At 42.8% G+C, this 21,309-nt stretch overlaps 1 protein-coding gene across 1 annotated transcript in view; it reads left to right on the forward strand.

Moving 5' to 3' along the window:
* LOC134511359 (ubiquitin-conjugating enzyme E2 E2) overlaps positions 1 to 11,055 on the forward strand; it is a 225,410-nt gene extending 214,355 nt beyond the window's left edge. Inside the window, exon 6 of the mRNA XM_063325176.1 lies at positions 9,638 to 11,055. Within this exon, the coding sequence (XP_063181246.1) occupies positions 9,638 to 9,735 (98 nt within the window). The 3' untranslated portion in view covers positions 9,736 to 11,055. The remainder of the gene's footprint in view (positions 1 to 9,637) is intronic.
* The last annotated feature ends 10,254 nt before the right edge of the window (positions 11,056 to 21,309 follow it).

The following is a 21,309-nucleotide window of genomic DNA, read 5'->3' on the forward strand; positions in this document are numbered from 1 at the left end:
ATAGGTGCATGTTCTTCCTTAATTAAAGACAACTCTTCAAGATCAGTACACTGTGCCTCGTTGATCCATGATTGCCTCAGCTAACTCCCAGTCAGCCAGCGAAGTTTATAGAAATCCTGCTAAAAACTGAAGACTAAAAAAAAAACCTTACTCTTTAAACAAGAATGATTTCCCTTGGCAAGATACAGAGATGAATCACTGCCAACGCTTTCCTTTAAGAGCCATGTTAATAAAATGGGGCCAGACAATACTCCTTATTTCTGAAACATCTTTTTCTTAGGCAGCCTCATATTTCACACAGATCTGTGGTAGGTAGCCGGACAGCAATCAAATGCAAGTCTAGAGAGAGGAATTAATTTCTCCTTAGATGTATCCACAATGGGTATTTTTGTAAATGGGTTTTCTAAACTGGATCTGTAGAGCTCTCTTATTTTTGAAGATAGGTAACATTTTTCTCCAGACAGCAGTTTGGACATTGGAATCAAGTCACACATGCCTTAATATTTGTGTAACTTCAATCATTGTACGAACTAACAGAAGTCAAATGTGTTTCTGACAGTTCTACAGAGCCCAAAATTTAGAGTCAAGTCATGGATATCAGTCTCTTTACAATACACGTCTGTACAGCAACATTTACCACACTATCCAGATACCTTGTAATTTTTAGCATATTTATACTCGGAATATCCCGGGCAATGGAGAAGCATTAGTCCAGTTTTTTAGGTGGGAAGCTAAGGCACCGCTGTAAGACCACTTAAATTTCTTGGAGTCGTCATGACTACTTGCAAACCGTGAAGACCAAGAAGCATTCCGGAGTTTCACCTCTTGTGAGCAGGATGACATGAGCACTTCCCTGCTTACCTGCCCCTGGCTACACCTTGGCTGTACCAAGACCTCAGGATCTTCCATGCTTTTTCTCATCTTCTCTTTCTGCTCCTGCACCTGCTCTGATTCCTCCCAGGAAAAGGACTGTAGGTGTATAGCTAGAGAGGTAACCGAGGGCTGGATGATTGAGTGACCAGGACTATGGGATGTACTGGTGAACACAACTTCATAGGAAGTCCAGTGCACAACTGTGAGTCTCCTTTAGCCCTGTGTTAGCACAGTGACCGCTAGGTCGGCTTTCTTATGTGGGAACAAAAAAATTTAGGCAAACTTTTGGCTATAAAATTGCACAGCCTCCAAGCTACAGTATCTATCACAGTTTTTACTTGGCTCTCCAGATGCAGAGGTGGTTAGTGTAAACATTCAGATGCCTTTCCAAAGATTGTCTCTCAAGATCTCGTGCATCTATCCTGTATTTCCATATTTGCCATGCTATACCTGGAAAGACAATCCTGGGTTATACCTGAAACTGAGAAGTGACATAACAAAGTCAGCCTTTGTTTCTTCTGACTCCAACATATTCAGTCACCTTGTATCTAAGAATGCTGTGTCAAAGGATATCTTACTGCATCCCTTGTTATTTTACTTTGGTGGGAACAACGCTTTAAGGTCATATGGTTGTCCACTTTGTCCAACCCATGTCAACCATAATAGTCAGCCTAATGAGGTACATGAGCTCTAAGGCAATTTCAGCAGGCATATTTTGATGTTTTCGCACACTGGTGTAGCCTATGTATATTAGAATTTTTCCACTGAGTATTAAGATGTGACCAACAAAATCTGCAAAACTGGTTCCTGAAACAAGTTCAGGAGAGAGTTCATTATACTCCGTATCATATGATTTCTGCTGTAAACTGTAATTGCTGAAATGGATATTAACTTCGCCGACTTCTTTCCTAGTAGACATTAGACCTTTCTAGAATTTGTTCCTTTCCCCTCTAAGGATTACCTTTTTTCTTTACTAAAACAGTTCATTTTATTTATTCTCCTTTTTTTATACAGTTCTGTTGATCACTGTATCATTCTGTACTGTTTTCAAAGCATCTTACCGATGGACAAATACATTCTATATGGATAGTTGAACTGTGATTTTATGAAAGTCAGAAATACATTGTAGTTCAGCTTGTAGGGTGTGTAAAGCAATTCAGAGCCCTGCTACCGCCCTTTGTTCTGACTTGAATCCCTCTGTTGTTCCAGTTCGTACGCGTGTGTTGATCAGACTTCCAACTGCGAGACTAGTTTTATTGCCGCACAAACAGGGATTAGTGCTGCGCTGCGCTCGTTTTCGCTTGTGCCCTGAATTCGAGCACTCTTTTCAAAGGTGAAAGGTTAGTGGGAGTAACTCAGGGTGCCACTTCACCTGCCTCTGCCTCCAAAGAATTACTTAGTCTGTGCATTATTGTTAATGACAGCAAAAGAGACCAACACCGCTGCTGTAACATCACTGAAGGATACTATGATGCATTGCACATACCTCATTTTCCACATCAAGACTCACAGTACCCTTGACATGGTCTTCTAGGAGTTCATTAAGTTTAAAAGAGGCGACGTGGCAAACTATGGAAACTTCCTGAGGCAAAGTGACACTATAAATAAAATTACTCACAAACAATTCATCTTTTCTTAATCCTTTCCTCTTGGGGTATTAAATTGTTCTATGACATATTTTGTATAGCTTATCTGACACTGCTTTTGTCTGCAGTTTCCACTGACCTGTCTTCTTGTAACACTAGCCCGGATGCCACTGAGAGCAACGTAAGAAAATACAATTAGATATTAAATAAATTTTTTAAATTAAGTTTAAGGATGTTTTTGGTGTGCATCAAGCTGTCAGCATTTGCTTTTATGAAGACCGGTATTTCAGTGAATTATTAGTTTCTGCTTTTTCCCCAATCTTAGGGTTTTTTTAGTTTGCCTTTTGGGACCTATTTTTTAAAGGTTGGTACAATATTAAAACCCAGAAAAATTGGATTCAGAAAACTTGGCTTTCACTGCAAGCCAATATGGGAATATATTCTGTCCTGCACTGCTATTTGCACTGAAATCACCAAACAAAATATAGTTATTGAAAATATGAGCTTTTATTTTGGGGAGGTTTAATTTCAGGGTAACCAGTCCTACCTGTGTGGCTTTATAAAGGTGATTCCAAGGCAGCTATCATATGGGCACCATACAGAGCACCTGGACTTTTCTTAAAAAAAAAAAAAATGCTAAAAAACCCAAGCATTCCCAATTTTTTACTTCAAAATGCAATACAGCAGAATATTTGGAAAGAGAGGCAGGCCTAAAAAAATAACAATTAGTATTCCATAAAGCAAAAACTCTTCTAAATGTATAACTGAAGTCCAAATAAATAACTAAAAAATTATTCAGTTGCTTTCTTCTGCATTTCACACGGCCTTTCTAAAGAAAGGAAAGTGGATTTAATTTTTGGCAACTGATGTTTCAGAACAGGTAGCTCCATCGAGCCTGTCAGTGGGATGCCTCTCATAGCTATGACAAAGGAGTCATTTGTAGCTCAGGAGAGAGAATAAGACCTTTCAAATTGCATCTAATCTTTGGAAGTTCTTCCAGGTTAATTCTGCTTCTTCAGCTGGAGGCCAGCTATTCCAAATTCCCCCTGATACAGAGCTGAATCTAAACTTGGAGAAAAAAAAAGTACACTGTAAATATTTGGCTGAAGTAACAGATTTTTATAGAGCCATGGCTTTTTCTAGTTTTTAAGATGCTCCAGAAATCTTTCTGAGAACCCATTTGTGATGGTATAATAACTGGCTCCATCAGCTGTTCTCTATTAAAACTATAAAATACTGCAATAGAAATATAATTCCACTTTATAAATGCTCATAAAATATATATATAATGCATACAAACACCCGTAATGTACATTTTAAGTCTAAATGTGTGTCTTTTTAACCATGTTGGCACTACCAATTGGAATTTCATTGCATATCATGTGGCTGATGGGGAAGGCACATTGAAATCAAGCTGTTAAATACACCATCTCCATTTTTTATTTCACTAGAGTATGTTTGCTGTATTTTTAAAAGAGCATTGAAAAGCCTAGGAGATAAATTCTGCTCTGAAATTGCTCTTTGCTGACATAGAAATAGCTGTAAAAATACAAGCGGAGAAAAATACAGTATAGCAATATATTTTCATTTATTTGGGGGAAAAGTAGTTTTAAAGAAGAGTTATAGTCTGCCTTCTGAATGATAAAGCAGTATAACTAGCATTAAACACAGCTGAAATTTTGTAATGACCAAACCTCAGCTCATCCAAATCCCCAATAGCATTAACTCCCTCGAATTGGGCTGTAAATTTGATTAGCCTTACAACAGACATGAGACACAAATGTTCTTCCTTATACAGCCATATTAAGTGGCTGCAAGAGAAGATGACAAGTCATTGTAGAGCAGCACACCCGACCTTTGTAAGCTAGGCAGGAGCTCCAGCTCACCCAGCTTTTAAACGCAGGGTAATTTCTTGAATTCTGGTAGAACATGAGGATTACATATGGTGAGGTGAGAGGGGATTTAGCAGATGCAGTCTTCCTATAAATCATCCAGAAGCTTTGCTTCATATTTTAGTTCTCTTGATTGACATTTTCCATGCAAGCTACATCGCTGAACCTTAGCTTCTGTCCATGCCTGGTTTATTTGGTGCTTTTTTTATATATTTTCATTACTCTTCCGCTGTCCTTTAACGTGAAATTTGACGCTGTAACTCCGGGTGTCCTCCAGTTTTACATGGAACTAATCCAAGTATTGGATCATATTTTTTCTTTAAAAGAGCTAAAGGTTATAGAGATGTCCTAGGGCGGATTTCTGTAAGTGATAGTCAGGGACTAGAAGATACAGTAAATTATGAGACCTTAAAGGTTCCTAGGTCCACAGAGTTGCGGCAGCTTCTCAGGTGAGCTGATGGTGGGCGCCACGGCACGACTCCCCACATTCCCCACGCATGGATGTCGCTGCCAGCACCACCCATAAGGCTGCTCCCAGATTTCGGTGCTGCTGAGTGCCACACACCATCACTCTACCTCGGCCCAGCTTCTCTGGCCACTGGATCCCTGAGGGATGAGGTACCTGTGGCTCTCAAGCCAGGCACCATGCATCTGGTGATCCGAGAGGTTCCAAAGTCCGCACGTCCTGCCAGGCCAGGAGTTGCAGAGTTTTGCTGTTATTAACTTACTGTGGGTTTATTTTCACTTCTTTCACTAGGTTGTTCTGATAACACATTTCTGGCGTAGCTTTATATTCCAATCTCTTGGTTTTCGTTGTCATTTGGACACAGTCCCACTTGGAGTGAATTTCTGAAATGAACCCTGATTCACTGATGAATCACGCTACTTCTAAAACAAAAATAAATGAAAAAGCTAGAGCGGTTTACTAGTTATGGAAACAAATTTCTCACATTGAGAATAAAACCACAGATATATACAAATGTAAAATAAGAAACAGTTTTATGGTAATGAGAAGTGGAAAGATGGGAAAAGTAATGTTATGAATTGTGAGATCCACTATTCCTTTTTATCTCTTAATTAGGCAGTTTACATAGCAGTTGTTTTATAAATACATATTTGGCCCCTTCTTATGGAGATTTCACAATACTCCTTAAATAGTGCAGCCCAGCTGAGAAACAGGTGGTGCTCACCCATGTGCTACTTAGTTTAGGGGCTAAATGGGAACTATTGTTTCTTCCTCATATTTGGTATTTTGTAGGACTTGGACACTATAACCAAGGCTCACGCACGTTGGGAACTAAATCTTTTAATTGCTTTAATTAAGGTGCTTCAATTTGTCTTGTAATCTCCATTTTGTGGCCCGTCCGTGAACTGCATAGCAATGGTGACTCATGACTCATTAAGTGTTGAGAGATCTGTCTCCTTGGGCCTGCTGGCCGGCTCCCTCCTCCACCAGGGACAATGTGGCTTGGGCCTGAAGCTGCCTGGCTTCGTGCAGGTGCAGAAAGAGTCTATTCGCATTTCTGGAGTTCACACACCATCCTAATGTCCTCCGGCACAAACGCAGTGGCCTGCGTCAAATTGACCAGTGTTGCCACTGGTTGGGTGGCTCTGACCTGAAGTTAAAATTTCCCCCCCAAGAGCTGTCCCGACTTCCCAAACAAAGCTGTTGTGCCTCCTGATGGTTTTACAGCTTCACAGGAACTACTAAAATAAGCTAGCTCTTCAAACACCTGTTGAAGAGTCGTTACTAAAGTCCTCATAAATAACCACATATAGTGACGACACACCTCCAGACCCTCTGACAGGGACGTGAAATAGCTGGGCCTCTCTGGCAATAACCATTTTTCTGTTTCTTCAGTTTGGGGTCTCAAACAAGCAAGTGGCTTTGCCAAACTGTGGGTTTGTTCTTTTATTCAATATTGTCATAACCAATAAAATGTGCAGCCAAACTGCAAAGAGCAACGTTATTACTGTTATTACGACGAGCACCTTTTAGTAGCATCCGCTCAGCAGCTGGTGGTGGGTGCAGCTGGTCCTGCTCACGCTACAGCAGGCAAGGACCTCTCTTCGCTTCAGCAGTCCTGCTTTGCACAGGCAGGCACCGATGGAGGGAGGCACTGACGCGAGGGAAGCACCCGAGATGATAGCTGATTCACAGGTCGCTCTCTCCGTGGGAATTTACACACTTTACACGTCAAAAGCTCTGTAGACCTCAGACATCCTGCAGGCCATCACCTCCTCTCTTTCCCCAGCTGCCCAACGGAACACTGCAAAGACAAAGGCTTGAACACGTGGATAAAAAAACAAACAGCCCCGTTCTCTACATTACTGGGCTTCAACAGATTTCCCCACTTTCTTATCAAGAACTCCTCTCACTGATTCCCCCATCCCAAAAGAAAGTAGACACCCTCCCTGTGCAGAGGGTGAGAGGAAGAACCTGACCTTCCAAACCCTTCCAAAGATGTATGTTGTTGAAACACTTCCTTGCTCCCAAAAGTAGATATGGATGGAAACACACACTAGGAAGCCAAACATTGTAATCTATCATCCAGGATTGGGGATGATGATACGATCCTCAGTACCCTTTCAGTATATCAAGGAAATTGATTTACAGCTCTCAATGTGAAAGACACGCTTTCATATATACATTGATCCGGCACATAAAAGAATTTCAGATTTGAACTGGGTAAACCTTTACTGCAGCACGTGACTTTTCACTGACTCACAGAAGGTTTTATAAAGGTCTTCACGGCAGCACTTTAAATATGCACTAAACCTCATTAAGGACTTTCTGCATTCCAGATGATAATGCCATGATATTTTTGCAACCCATCACAGCCAGATGCCTCAGAGGCCAAACCCCTCCTTCCCCAACCGCATGAAAACCAGCACATTCATTGAATTTTGCTCCACGGATTCCTTCCAAGTTCAACCCTTAAGCTCCATTTCTCCATGGGTCTGTGAAAATGCTTCTTCGCACAGTGGTGTCACATCTGAGGAGGGTGTGGGAATTCGCTGCAGTGCTGTCAGGCTCATCCCCGAGCTATGTTATACTATGACAAGGTTTCTCTGTGGCTGCTCCCTAAATTTTTTACTGAGAGAGATTTTGTCCTTTCCCATTGCCCAAGATCCCCATTTGCCCTGCAGCGCTTCTCAAACCTCATTCCAGCCATGAACAACTTTGCACTCCTTAAGTACCTACAGACTATTAGCCTCCTATTTGCGCAGAACAAAATCCTTCCAGTAATCTCCTATATAGTTCTCCTACTTGGCTGAGGAGTTAAAGGTGATATACTTTCTAGTCCAAAACTTTTAAAAGGGATGTTAGATCAGATATTCTGCTTTGACACTCATGCATGTAAAAATAGCAAAGTCCAGGCCTCAGTGACCTCCTCTGGATATATTAAGATATTAAAGGTAAGCATATGCAGGACTGAGACTACAGAGACTTAGTACACCATGGTCACAGTGATAACTTGCCTTACTAATTTAGTAGGTGCAAACTTAAGATTCAAATCATGGGCTCTTCCTGAAAGTAACACAAGATTTTTTCATTAGATATTGTTCAGCGATATTCAGTCAGCCAACCAATTGATTTTGGGTTAAACCAACACATTTCTCCTATCATAAACTCTTAACAAGCAGACAAAAAGGCCCAGATTTACTCTGCTTTGCAGAAGGCCTGACATCTAGTCCCAGGAGTTTAAGTGGTTAATAATGCAAATGCCACACTCTGATTATGACTGTCCTGGGGAAGCCCAGAGTCATATTGTTCAGTGGCACCATCTTCAGTCAACTACAAAGCCGATTATTCACTGGCTTTAAGAAGATGTTCATCTGTCCTAAGTCCGGAAAAAAACATGGTATCAGTGCTTCTGGACTCGCGTGGTGTGATGGTACAATCTCAGGAAATTTACTGTTGCAGTAGAAATACCAAGAGTATGGTCTCCCAAAAAAAGGGAAAATCTCTATATATTTTATCTGCTTTAAACTGAGAAGAGAAAAATGGTGATGACATACAGTAACTTCTGGGAAAGTCTTGTCTTGTTTTATTTTTCTTAGAAGGATGATTGGTTTTTTTAGTTATTTGTAAAGTAATCTAGATACAGATTAATGTAAAAATACTTTTTCAGGTTGTTTCTTCATTTTGTAAATACAGAAATAGCTTGAGAAGATAAAACCTTGCAGCATTCTGGCCGTATAAATGCTCATAAAGATCCCATAAAATAAATACCAATTCCCAAAGTTTGGAATTAACTTCTGCTGCTTTGAAAATAATACTTACTGCCCTAATTCCTGATCTATCTTCATGCTTCAAAACTAAAAGTATACAAAAAAGCATTTAACCTGATAATTGAAATAGAGCCCATCTTCTTAGGTGATAGTATTGTAGATATTTGTGGAAGTCTAATACCATAAATAAATCACAGAATCACAGAATGGTAGGGGTTGGAAGGGACCTTTGGAGATCATCTAGTCCAACCCCCCTGCCAGAGCAGGGTCACCCAGAGCAGGTTGCACAGGAACGCGTCCAGGCGGGTTTCGAATGTCTCCAGAGACGGAGACTCCACCACCTCTCTGGGCAGCCTGTTCCAGGGCTCTGCCACCCGCAAAGTAAAGAAGTTCCTCCTCATGTTTAGGTGGAACTTCCTATGCTCAAGTTTGTGCCCACTACCTCTTGTCCTGTCCCAGGCACCACTGAAAAAAGCCTGGTCCCATCCTCCTGACACCCACCCTTTAAGTATTTATAAGCATTGATAAGATCCCCCCTCAGCCATCTTTTTTCCAGACTGAAGAGACCCAAATCCCTCAGTCTTTCTTCATAAGAGAGGTGTTCGAGTCCCCTCAGCATCTTGGTAGCCCTTTGCTGTACCCTCTCCAGCAGTTCCCTGTCCTTCTTGACCCGGGGAGCCCAGAACTGGGCACAGTACTCCAGGTGCGGCCTCACCAGGGCAGAGATGATGTAGTAGGTTTATTCTTACCACCTAAAAGAGACTTTTAGCTCAAAATGAAATTATTGGAACACTTGTTTGTGAGGCAGAATTTTAGACAATGGTTTTAATTATAAGTTTGCTAGAAATGTATAGCTAATTGCCAGCCAGCTCCTCCCCGTCTTCTTCCTTTCTTCCTGTATGCACCAGTGCTTTCAAAACGGGACTAGTATATGTAGGCACCTTGTTCTGACAGTGAAACCTAAGCGAATCGAATGAGTCTGGATCTAAGAATAGCTTTTGCATCCTTCCAAGGCTGACAAGTATTTCACGGTTTGTGTTTCCTTTTCAGCTGACCCCCTGGTTGGAAGTATTGCCACTCAGTATATGACTAACAGAGCAGAGCACGACAGAATGGCCAGACAGTGGACCAAGCGATACGCCACATAGGAACCTACCCTAGGATTTGCTGGACCTGTGCAAGCACATTCACTAAGTGCATCAATAGCCCTTCCCTTCATTCTTATTTTTTATTAAATTTTGAACCATTTTGTGACAAAAGGTCGTCCTTACTTTCTTTTTTGGGTTTATTTTTATTTTTATTTGTTTTGGGGTTTTTTGTTCTGTTAACTTGAAAGCTGTTTCCCTCAAATGTAGACAGGGAATTTTGGTTATCAGTGCAAAGAATGTTGGATCTGTAATAGTATAGAGCTTTGTCACAAAGCTTTGTATTAATGTGTGGTTTGTTTTTTTTTTCTTTCATGTGGTTTTCGGGAAAACAAACAAAATTCAGAATTATATCTCGTTTCTACTTAAATGTAGTGTTTAGGGTTATTTTTTTGTACTGAAGTCTTTAATGGTGGGTGCATGCTACTGGGAACAAGTTTTGTATAAAAGCTTAAAATCAAGAATCACTGTGCATTACTAAGACTGTGTTTATCACTAGCCTTCTGTTTCCCACACAAAAGGCTATTGCGTTGAACAAATTAATATGTATTTTGATTTACTTAAAAAAGAAAAAAGTGCTTGTAAATTTCTTAGGGACCTGCCACTTTTGACTGTGGATCAGTTGATGTACACTTGTATTATTAAAGCACTCAATAAAACACTGTGGCTGATAAATGCACTTCTTGCAAGACGGTGCTTTTGCGTTTGTGCTGTGTAGGTTGCAGAGTCCTCACTTAATACAACTGCAGGTTAAGCAACTATTTTTAGACCTAAACTATTCATTTCTTCTCAACAATGCATTTCTTAACTTTGAATTCTTCATTGTGTATATGTTTCATATACAAACGTCTTCCAAATTTTAAGGCTTTTCTTCCACCCGCCACTGCTCAGCTCGGCTATTCAGAAGTCTCTTGCTGCATCTTTTATGCTATGGCTTCACTATATCCATCTTATATCCATTCAAAATAGTTGGCTATAAAAATAGCCTTGCAGTGAAAGCAGAATATTGATGATGATTTTATACAGCAGGCCTCATTTTGCCTTTCTCCAAGCTCTTTAATTGTAAAAGAAACTGTGATTTAAAAAAATAAATTAAGGTTTTCGATGGGAAAATTGAGCCCATTGCACCGATCATTCCCAGCACGTTCAATGGCAAGGGTATTTCTATTCAGATTTGACCTTCAGGCTAATTTTAGATATGCAGCCATAGAAGGAAAACTTCTACTTGGCTAAGGAAATGTGTGGGTGTTATGATTTAGAAAATATATGCTGTGATGCTGATATCTATATGTTCTTTGTGTTGCAAGGCATATTGGAAAATCCCTGTCTCTTATAAATAAATGTTACAGATGCTATATACACTGCTTGCCTGCCCTCTCCCCTCTCTCCTTGCCTCTTATGTTTAAAGAAGATCCTATCTTAAAGAAGATACATTACAATAGGGACAGTATAAAGATACAGGGACACCCAATCCAATTACACTCCAACCCAATCCAACCCTCCTGAAAACTAAAGCAGTCAAGGTGACACCATAGAGCCTCTACGCCAACCACTGCGCTGCTCAGTATTGCCATTTCTTTTTCTCTCAGTTATTTGCTAATAACTGAACAGATGTACAGCTTGAATCTACTGGCAAGTTGTCCTCTGCGTGAAGAGAAGCTGAACGTTGACTTTGTTGTAGGTAGTATGTTGCTAACAGTGACTTTGTTGTAGGTAGTATATAACTACCGCCCTAAGAACCACAGGGATCTCAAAGAAATTATCTGTCTCTTTTGATCAAAGCAAACGGAGAGTCTTCTAGTGTCTGCAGAAGCCAACTGTTTACAAGCCCAGCCGTACAACATTTTGAGGCCAACAGATCCTAAATACAGATGTGAAAGAACAATAACAGTTCAAAAATAAAACAAAACCCCAAAACCAGACTTCTCGGAGCCAGAACACCTTCTTAGGACAACTGTTATATGTGCTTCCACCATACAACTTGCCACGAAGTACCTCCATGTCTGAAAGGAACCTTCCTGTTGTAAAAATACAACAAAGGGGTAAAAGGATCAAAAAACACAACTGCATCTTGCCCAGTACAGTAACTGCATTACTTCCTCTCTTATCCCATCTGCTGAAGAGATTCCTGCCATAAAAGACCTGTATCCCCTGAGACAGCAGTTAATGGGCAATTTCAGATTTTTTATGAATTACTTTAAGTGTTTGCCACTCTGCAGCCTTTATTTACACTCAACTGAGCATAATGCAGTAATTTTACAGGTACATTTTAAACCTGTTTGAGAAAGGAGTCTTTAATCCCTATGATCATCTCTTTTTTGGGGGTTGGGTTGTTGGGTTTTTTTGGCCAAAATATAAAGAAGACATTATAAACAGAAGAGACTATGGATCTCTAATGAAGACGTAACTGAAAGCCAGCTGAGATACCTTGGAGGGGGAATCACAGAATTCTTAATAAATGTCTATTCTCAGTTCATCAGCTCTCGCTTGTCTTTCTTACCGATCAAAAGCTGCGCAGTTTGAATTTTCAGGTAAGTTGCTCTCCGTGTGAAGCAGAACAAAGACTTTGTCCTAGATAATATAAAACTACTGCCTTAAGAACCACAGGGATCTCAAAGAAATAATCAGAAAGGATCAACCCACGTTGATTAAAGCAGATGCAGAGTCTTCTGGCGTCTGCAGGAGCCAAATGTTTGCAAGTCTGGCCATAAAACATTCTCCTCTATTTGCAAATCTGCTCTATTTGCCTCCCAAGTAATTCTTTTTCTTCATCTGCTAAACCTAGGAAATATGAAGCGTTATTTGAAGCCTGCTGTTGTCGCTGAGGAGAAATGAGCCATCCCCAACAGAATTCAGTCTGCCAGCAGAGCCCCACTGAACAATAATGTATTGGCATTGTCTTTTTTTTTCCTTTTCTTTTTTTCTACATCTAGAAAATATTGCATGTTATTCTGTCTCACCTTTGTTCTTCAGATCCTCTGCAAATTTAGGTGATTCCTGCCTCCTCTTTCATGACAAATCATCTTTCTAACTTCTGCTAGATGGTGAAGTCCACATGCTGCCCTCCTAGGGTATGAAGATCATTCAAATGACTTGCACATAGTAAAACATCAATAGCATACAGTTGTCCTAAAGCAGCATATAAAGGCCAACACTTCAGCAAACTCAGCATTTTCTCAGGGACACACAAATACTAAAGACATCTTACAGCTTTTCTGAATTCAGTTGCAATATCAAGTAAATCGTATTTAATTTCCAGTAACACCAGGTAAATGTCTCATCCCCTTTGAGTTCCACTCAGATGAAGCAGAAATCAGGGAACTCTCCAAACTGTATTTACCCATTGACAAATTATTGAAGTGGCCTTCACATCCCAACTCTCCAACTGACCCGCTGATTTCCCTCTCCAGAAAATGGCAGAAAAACATAGCCTATATTAAGGTACCCAAAACCATCCTGTATTTCCAGACTTGCTCCAGGAGTAAGTTTTAGCAGCTCATAACCCTTTTGATTGCATGCATGGTGGGTGATTGCAGCCAAACAGTTAAAATCCATTAAAACCAGCTGCTGTGCCATGAACAGGGCAGGAGTAATTCCTCTTGAAAGCTCTTTCTTCACGTTTTCATATTGTGAGCTGCAGATGGCTACACAGTCATACTTCATGCCCAAAAGACGGGCAGCAGCTCACAGCCCTTCTTCCCTGCTACCCCGTGCAATGATACTGTACAAGTACAAAATAACAGAGGTGTTGGGCACCATAAACCCCAAAATTGGGCCCTTCTTCAAGGCCCTCTCAGCCTTTTAAATTCTGGCCCGACGCACAGTCTGGGCGTGGGGCGTGCTCTGAGCTGCTCTTTCAGCGTGCTGTTGCAGCATGCTCCCTCTCGCTGGCTGCCTTATCTCCAGCATTAATCCCTCTGATTTACTCCTCCTTCTCATTTCACCCTTTCCTTCTCTCTGGCTGCTCTCTTCTGCTTGACTGATTCATTGCTTGCGGCTGAGAGGCCACCCAAGACACTGATCCCCGTTCACATAGCTATGCCTGAAGTTGCCTGAGCATAGTAATCTTTGTCCCCCAAAGTACGTGCCCAAAAAGTGCCCCCAGGCCCCTCTCTGCTCCCCCTTGCCTAAGGCAGTGCCTACTGCAGCAGGAAAAGCAGAGGTGGCTCTGCTAAAGTATGAAGATGCCATGAGATGATTCAGACAGTGCAGCAACTCCCAGTTACTCCAGCCCCAGCGTTATCCTGAGGTCCCACTTCTCCTTTCCGAGTTCTCAGAAACTTCTCTTGCCTCTGAAGTTGGACATCTTGCCCCAGGCCCAATGCGCTTGCCTGCATTTTGAGTTGGGCAGGCTAAAGCAAGGACTCGGAGTAAAAATTCTGGTACCTCCAAAGTCTGACTGTCCGTCCTTGGCAGCCGCGATTCCTGCAGAGCCAGCTCTGCCTGCTGGTTTTCCATCCTTGGTTGCTCTTTCTTCTCTTCTCCTTTTCATTCCCTTTCATTTCTCCTCCTATCCTTTCCTCCATGACATCAATATTAAATCGTGAAGCTTCCTTTTCCCCACTTTCCTCACCTCAAACACAGCTCTGTTCTTCCCCTGGTGCTAACGAGACCATGTCACGTAACACTGGGCCTCCCGGAGCTGCTTGAAATGCCCCGATTTTTAGTTCTTAGAAGCAAGAAAAAGCTTTGAATGAATTAAGTACTTCCTCATTGTGCCACGCCTGGCACTGGCTATAAACTAAATCACTTCTCCCACACACGTCATTAGCAGTAATGAAATCCGGGCTGCCCTGCCTCCTTAGCATGACATCCATATGCAAATGCATTTCCGCAGCTCAAAGGATCTGCAGAGCCAACGCATGGATGCTTGGGATGCCTCCAGCAGCCTCTCTCGGGCCACAACTGGAATATATTTGGGGACTACTATTTACCAGGAAGACTTTTATGATACCTTTAAATCCATCATTCTGCACCCTAATTCCATCATGAACTTTAACAGGGACCTGCAGCACTTTGGGATAATGAAAAGGGCAAAGCAAAACACAAAACACCCCTTTCATGTCTGCTTTGATTGCAAAAGAAAGTAGTCTCGGGCTAATGGAAGGTTGAAATAAAGACAAGGCTACTAAGTCATCCTAATCCCTTGCCAGTCCTAAATTAGAAAAATCCCACTTCACGTAACAGCTAAATAAAAGCTGTGTTTACTTCTATAGATTTTGCAGAACTGAATCCAAAAAACCCACTGTCCAGGTGTCCCGATAGTAAACATGGATGGTCAGATCAAGCGCTTCAGGAGAGGTTTTCTAGGGAAATGCTTCCACTAGGAAGAGCTTCCCGGGCACCCTCATCCCCTCCACCTCTGCCGGGTTGCACTCAGGGCTCCCCCCTTGGCAGTCCCTTGGGAAACAAGGGCTGGAAACAAGCACCTTGGGTCATTCCTTATTGTCACTGCTCCTCAAATACACTCACTCACAACAGGCATTTGTTGCCGCAGAATCAGTGCTGGGGTCCCCTTTTGTGTCGCTGAGGACCTCGGGGTCAGGAAAAACAAAGGGTCACACTTCAGTTTCTGTGAAATGCCTCCTTTCTTTGCAGTTGACTCATAGCCTTTGTAAGGCCCTGAATGGAGTCTCTTCACATGAATGGAGCTCCTACCACACAGATTTCAATGCAGCCCCGCTCCTTTCTCCGCTTGTCATAAACCATGCAAAGAAATTGCTTTTGCCCATCGTGCTTTGGAAACACCTTGCTCATAGCAAAGCTTAGCTGCTCTTGCCCATCTTCAAACTCTTCCATTTGCAGTTCTCTGACACTTCTCAATTATAAGAGCCTTTTTCTAGCCATCACTCCTCGACACCAAGGACCTGCAAAAATCCTGCTTCCTTCTTCCTTTGGACTTCATGTAGCCTTCTTCCCTGGTCCTTCTCTGCTGCTCCCCAGTTCCTAAATCTGCTTCTTCATTCTGGCTTCAGTGACCCAAACACTTTGCTAAGCCCACCGACACAACAAACGCCAGAGTCACCTCCACACCAGGCTCCTCGCAGCCCATTGCTGTCTCACCACGGCGTGCCAACATCTCACTGAGGAAAGGAAAACCCACTGCGGCACCTGAAATTGCTGTCATCTTCACAAAAAGAGGGAGGAATACCAGCTTTTGTGTGAAAGACCAGGTGATGCTCCCGGTGCTCAGCCCTTACGCTAAGGCACAAATAACCCGCTGCAGGTCTCCTGGTCTCAGAGTTCACAGCAGCACTCTCTGTTGGTCTTTTAGGAGGAGTATTGTAAGCAGTAGCAAAATGGTTGGTATTAAATGCCCTGAATGTTACTTATCTAATTAATAGAATGAATCTTTCCAAAAAAATATGTGTGCAGTGGCAACTTCATCATCTTTTATACCGGAAAATAATTGTGTGAATTAAATAGTCTCTCCTGTTTCCTGTTCTCCTTCATTATGTATTGTCCACCCACTACCTCTTGCTGCAGTTTTAAAAGAAAATCTTCCTGAAATCTACTTAGAATTTAAATCCTTATTGCAAAGCAGCAAAGAATAATCAAAGCGTGCTCTGTCATATCAAGGTAATCTAATCAGAGAGGCTCATGGAATTATTTATACACATACATTTTTATGATAATTTAATAATTGATAGGCTTAAATGAATAATCTCATTCTCTTCGATTTCATAATATACATCATGAAATACTATATTTCATTACTGTGTAAACTTACCATTTTATCTATTTAAAATAAATACAGATTTGAACAACTTCTATCAATAGTTTTCCAGTGGAAGAAGAAGACAATAACTTGTGTAGTATAGGACTGTGTGGACTTATTTCTCTTAAAAACCATAATCCTATTTGTAATATTTTTCTTTCATTTTTTTATAAAAGACAGAGAAAAGTCTGCAAATGAAAAATGAAAAGCAGTCACTTGAGCCCTGCTAATGTGCCAGTTGGAGCTGTTAGGCGTGATAACTTTGTCTGATTTCCAAAGAGTGGCACTGAAACTCTGGAGGCAGAAGGACGAGAGATGCAGTTGAACCCCCAGAGAAAATGCAAAGAAAAATAATGGCAGAAATAAACACTGCACCCATGTGCTACAAATTTCCTCCAGCGATGTATACATGCTGCGGCATCCCCTTTAGGTCAAAACCAGCTCTGCCGGTAGCAGGATGCTGAGCATTTTGAGCAAACATCCAGATCCACCAGCTTCACGCTGCTCTTGCTGGCTACCCGGCTCCTGGTTGTGCATGGGAACAGGTAACCCCGGGAAGTCAGAGTGTAAAATGGAAAAGCCGAGGGAGTTGTGCCTTATTCCTTGCTCCCGGTTCCACCAGGGCAACCCCCTCACAGGGGGGCTTCCCTTTCCTCCTGCTGATCCCAATCATCAGACTCCGTTGGGCCTGTGCCTGCCCAGTGATATTTGGCAGTGGTTTTGCTGACCCTGCCATGATGCAAAATTAGCGGGAGAAGGACACGGGGTTGTGCCTGGCCGCGTCATCCCTGCAACTGAGGCACCCGGCACCTGCTTTAAATCCAGTTTGCAGCTCACCCAGGGCAGAGCCCCCGGCGTGTCCCCCCTGCAGAAACCCCTGCTCCCAGGGGATGAGGGGATCAGCCTTCCCTCCCCTCCTCCTCCTCCCCTCACATCCAGCCCCCTGCTCAGACCCCCGGGAGTCATCGCCTCTGGCGTGTTCAAATTCAACTTAACGCAGAACCAAAAGGATTTTTCCAGAATTCAGAAGCCACATGTAGAGCCAAAACTGCCAGCAGGTAACGCTCTCCTGTACGACAGACTTTCACGCAAGGGCAGGACTATCACCCCTCCCCCTCCAGCAGCACCACTGCTGTTCATGGCGGAGTTCAATGGTCATGGCACAGCTTCGGCCATCGCAGGCCTTGAGATGTAACGTTAGGAAACTCTTCATGGGGTTTTTTTTTGGTGCAAAGGCTTTTCTTGTCTTTAAAAAAAAAACAAACAAACATGGTGCGCACTGTGTCTGTGCATGCATCCTCTCCTCTCCTCTCCTCTCCTCTCCTCTCCTCTCCTCTCCTCTCCTCTCCTCTCCTCTCCTCTCCTCTCCTCTCCTCCCCTCTCCTCCCCTCCCCTCTCCTCTCCTCTCCTCTCCTCTCCTCTCCTCTCCTCTCCTCTCCTCTCCTCTCCTCTCCTCTCCTCTCCTCTCCTCTCCTCTCCTCTCCTCTCCTCTCCTCTCCTCTCCTCTCCTCTCCCACTCAGCCTTCCCGCTGCCATGCCGCCAGGAGCCCGGCAGGCTGAGCCTGGGAGCCTGCCTGTGGATCTAGAAGTGATTCTTTTTTGAGAAGTGGGGAAAGATGTAACCAGTAGCAAGAAAATTATTGGGAAGCAGGAATTTTCTCCCTTCCGGAGCTTGCCCAATGTGGGCAGAGCTGAGGCAACGCAATGCTTACCTGGCCGGCTGGACCTTATTTGCAGAGGACGTACCCTGCCTTTTCTTGGGTTATATCAAGCCAATGGATGAATGTATTTTGAAGGGTAACACTGCATGTGTTCTTATTTGTAAATCCTTCTCCTATATTATTTTAAGCCAGGCTTGGGGTGACAGGAGAGGGGAAAGCTGGTGGCCGCAACCCTGTGACCCTCAGCCCAGGTCCTTCCTCATCCCACTGCTGCCTTCAGGACTTGTCGGAGCAACACAGGGCCGGGGATGAGGCAGTACAGAGGGCCAGGGCAGAGGTGCTGAGGAGAAAAAACACAATTGTGAGACCCAACTTAAAATCAGGCTGGTGCTTCCCCAGCAAAAATATATGTGTATGTATGTGATATATGTGTATTGATGCATGTTTTATATACAAACACCTGCTTTGGACACATGCTGGCACCTCCGGCACCAAAGAAGTTTCAGCCCCCAAGCGTCTCCAACAACGTGGTGGTGGGTGCGAGCACCATTGCCCATGGTGCCACTCACAGGGGTGGTTCCAGCACTGCAGAAGGTAAAATAAAGAAAATAACATCAACAGGAACCAGTGGTGAGGCACTTACTAAATAAAGAAAAAGGGGAGGAATGCCAGCAGAAACCGGCTGTAGATCTAGCAGAAGTAAACTTATCCAAATGAGTTAATTTAGGATCAAAAACGTCACCACCCAGTCATAAACGAATATCCCAAAGTACAGAGCGGCTTTTCCCTGCCTAGCGTTGCACTACACCTTGGCAAAACAGGATCAAGCCACTTCCACTAGACACAGAGCACGCAGCCCTGAAATGCATGGACTTGCCTTGTTCCAGCAGGGGGTGCGGTGGGGGTGGAGACCTATTAAAATGCTTGTTGCCTATGGACAACTAATTCACACATGTTATTACACAGCCTAATTAGAATTATTAACATTATTAGGAATATTTAAAGATGCTAAAGTTAAATCACTCCCCATGCTGAACTCCTTAACACTAAATATTTGCCTTTTTAAAAGTCTGCTCCTCCAAATAAGCATTCCTGCTCCCAGAAAGCAGCAAAGCCCATCAGCAAGGGAAAAAAAATAGTATCTTCAGTTCTTTATTGAAGCGTTTGGGGAAAGTGAAATATGTTAAAGCCAATAATTCTCCAGGGAAGTGGTAAAGTGCTAGCTTGTAGTTGAGATGTCTTCCCTTACTCCCTACAGAGGCTCTCGCACCGCTCCACCCTGCCTGAGCAGGAGGGACCGTCCACAAGACCCACGCAGAGTCTCGACCAACCTGTCCCATGGTTAAATTCATGCACTGTGAGTTACATACAGTTTGTAGATCTGCACAGCTGCCCTTCATCCACAAAGCTCAGCACGTGAGGACTTTTTTGCAGAATCAAGACCTTTTGTATGGTAGGTATTTTTGCCCGGGGGGATGATCTCAGCAGTATTTTGTATTAAATCTAGTGTAAAACTCAGCAGAAAAAAAATAACTACTTGTTATTTTTTTTGGTTAAATAACTACTTGTCTGTGTCACCAATCCTCCAAATATTTATACATGTAATTTTATTTCTTACACGTGTATGAGATCTCTCTAATGAATCTGCTTCGGGTGGCCGAATAACTTTTCTCCAGGATATTGTTTTTCCTTCATACTTGTTTGTTTTTAAAGTATTTTGCTTGATGAAGTGCCTACTCTCGGTATGGGTCTGCTCTAATGTCATAGAGGTACTTAAAAAATAGCCCTCTACGGATTTGTCATTCAAATGTTGCAGCATTGAAAATCTGAATATAAAACACGGTATAAACTTAAATGAAATCGTGCTACAGGAATTGATTTCTATTGTCTCAGCTGATAGAAAAGCAAAATGTAAAAAGCATACTGAAAAGTAAATTCAATTAAGTGCTAGTAATCTGAGGTGTCATTAGCAGCATAAGCAAGGAGAGGTTTTGATTTACTACGTGTTGTGTTCAGCCTGGCTCTGGTGCTCTGAGCTGCTCTGCGGGGGAGTGAGCCGGAGAGATTTTCAGTGGCCTGTCCTTGAGGGCCAATGGCCACCACGGGCAGCCCCGAGGTAGGAGCTGGAGGGGGAGCAGGTAGGGGGTGAAGGCATCGTGTGCTGACTGGGTCAGGCGTAGGAGAATACCAAAAAAGTTGGGTGCTGGAGCAACAGTTCGAGGCAGAGTAAGTAGGACTTTTATTTGAGGTTAAGGAGAGCTGCCCAGTGGCACGTTCCCTTTCTCATTGTTGGAAATCGTCTGCAAGAAGCTCTTTTTAAATTCTTTTTCTTTCTTTAGATTGGCTCTCTGAGCCTAAATGTGTATTTAGGTGACAGTGTCACCCTAGATTGTTGGCTTGCGTGCCTTGGGCCGCCTTAGAGGGTACATGCTGAAGGAGGGGTGCCTTTTGCCACTTGGGAGGTGCTGCAGCTGCCCAGCTGCTGGGGGATGCCTTCCTGCTGAGAGGTGGCCACAGGAGGGGCAGCCAGCTTTGCCCCACTCTTGGCTTCCTCCTGTGCTTCTCTGGGAGGCAACTTACTGGGAGTACCAACACCTCTGACTTCTTATGTGGTGGAGGGGAAAAAAGCATGAATCCTTTTGTGCCTGAGCCTTTTTGCAAAATAAGCTGCTTTGTTCCAGTAACCAAAGCCTCTGCAGGTGCCTCCACTCTTAGGTGACAGTTGACAAAACCGTAGGATGCATTTTGTGTTTCAGGTGAAAGCTGACGGCAAATGGGAGGGATTTAGTGCAGCTTAAAGGACACCCCCAGAAAGCGGGAGAGACCTGGAAAGCATGCACCGGTAGCTTTTAAATCTGAATTTGAATTAAAAGAGAGATGACTAGTGGGAGATAATGGTGGCCTTGAATCAACTTCAGTTCTTGTGTAAACGATCCTCTGCCTCGACAGGTCTCACTCACTCATGGTGAACTCACTAACAGATGGGCTACACTGTCAGTCCTGTAACAACTTCAGTTTTCCGAAGTTTTTCTCTTTCATACGGGTTATACTTGACTGTTTTATTGGACTCCAAAAATAAAGTACACTATCACAACTATGGAGATATATACATTGTTAAGGTTAAAGATTTTTTTCTTTTTTTTTTCTTTTTTTTCTTTTTTTTTTTTCCTGACAAGGCTGAAAAAAATGAAACGCTTT

This window comes from Chroicocephalus ridibundus, chromosome 2 (assembly GCF_963924245.1).
Source record: "Chroicocephalus ridibundus chromosome 2, bChrRid1.1, whole genome shotgun sequence".
NCBI lineage: Eukaryota > Metazoa > Chordata > Aves > Charadriiformes > Laridae > Chroicocephalus > Chroicocephalus ridibundus.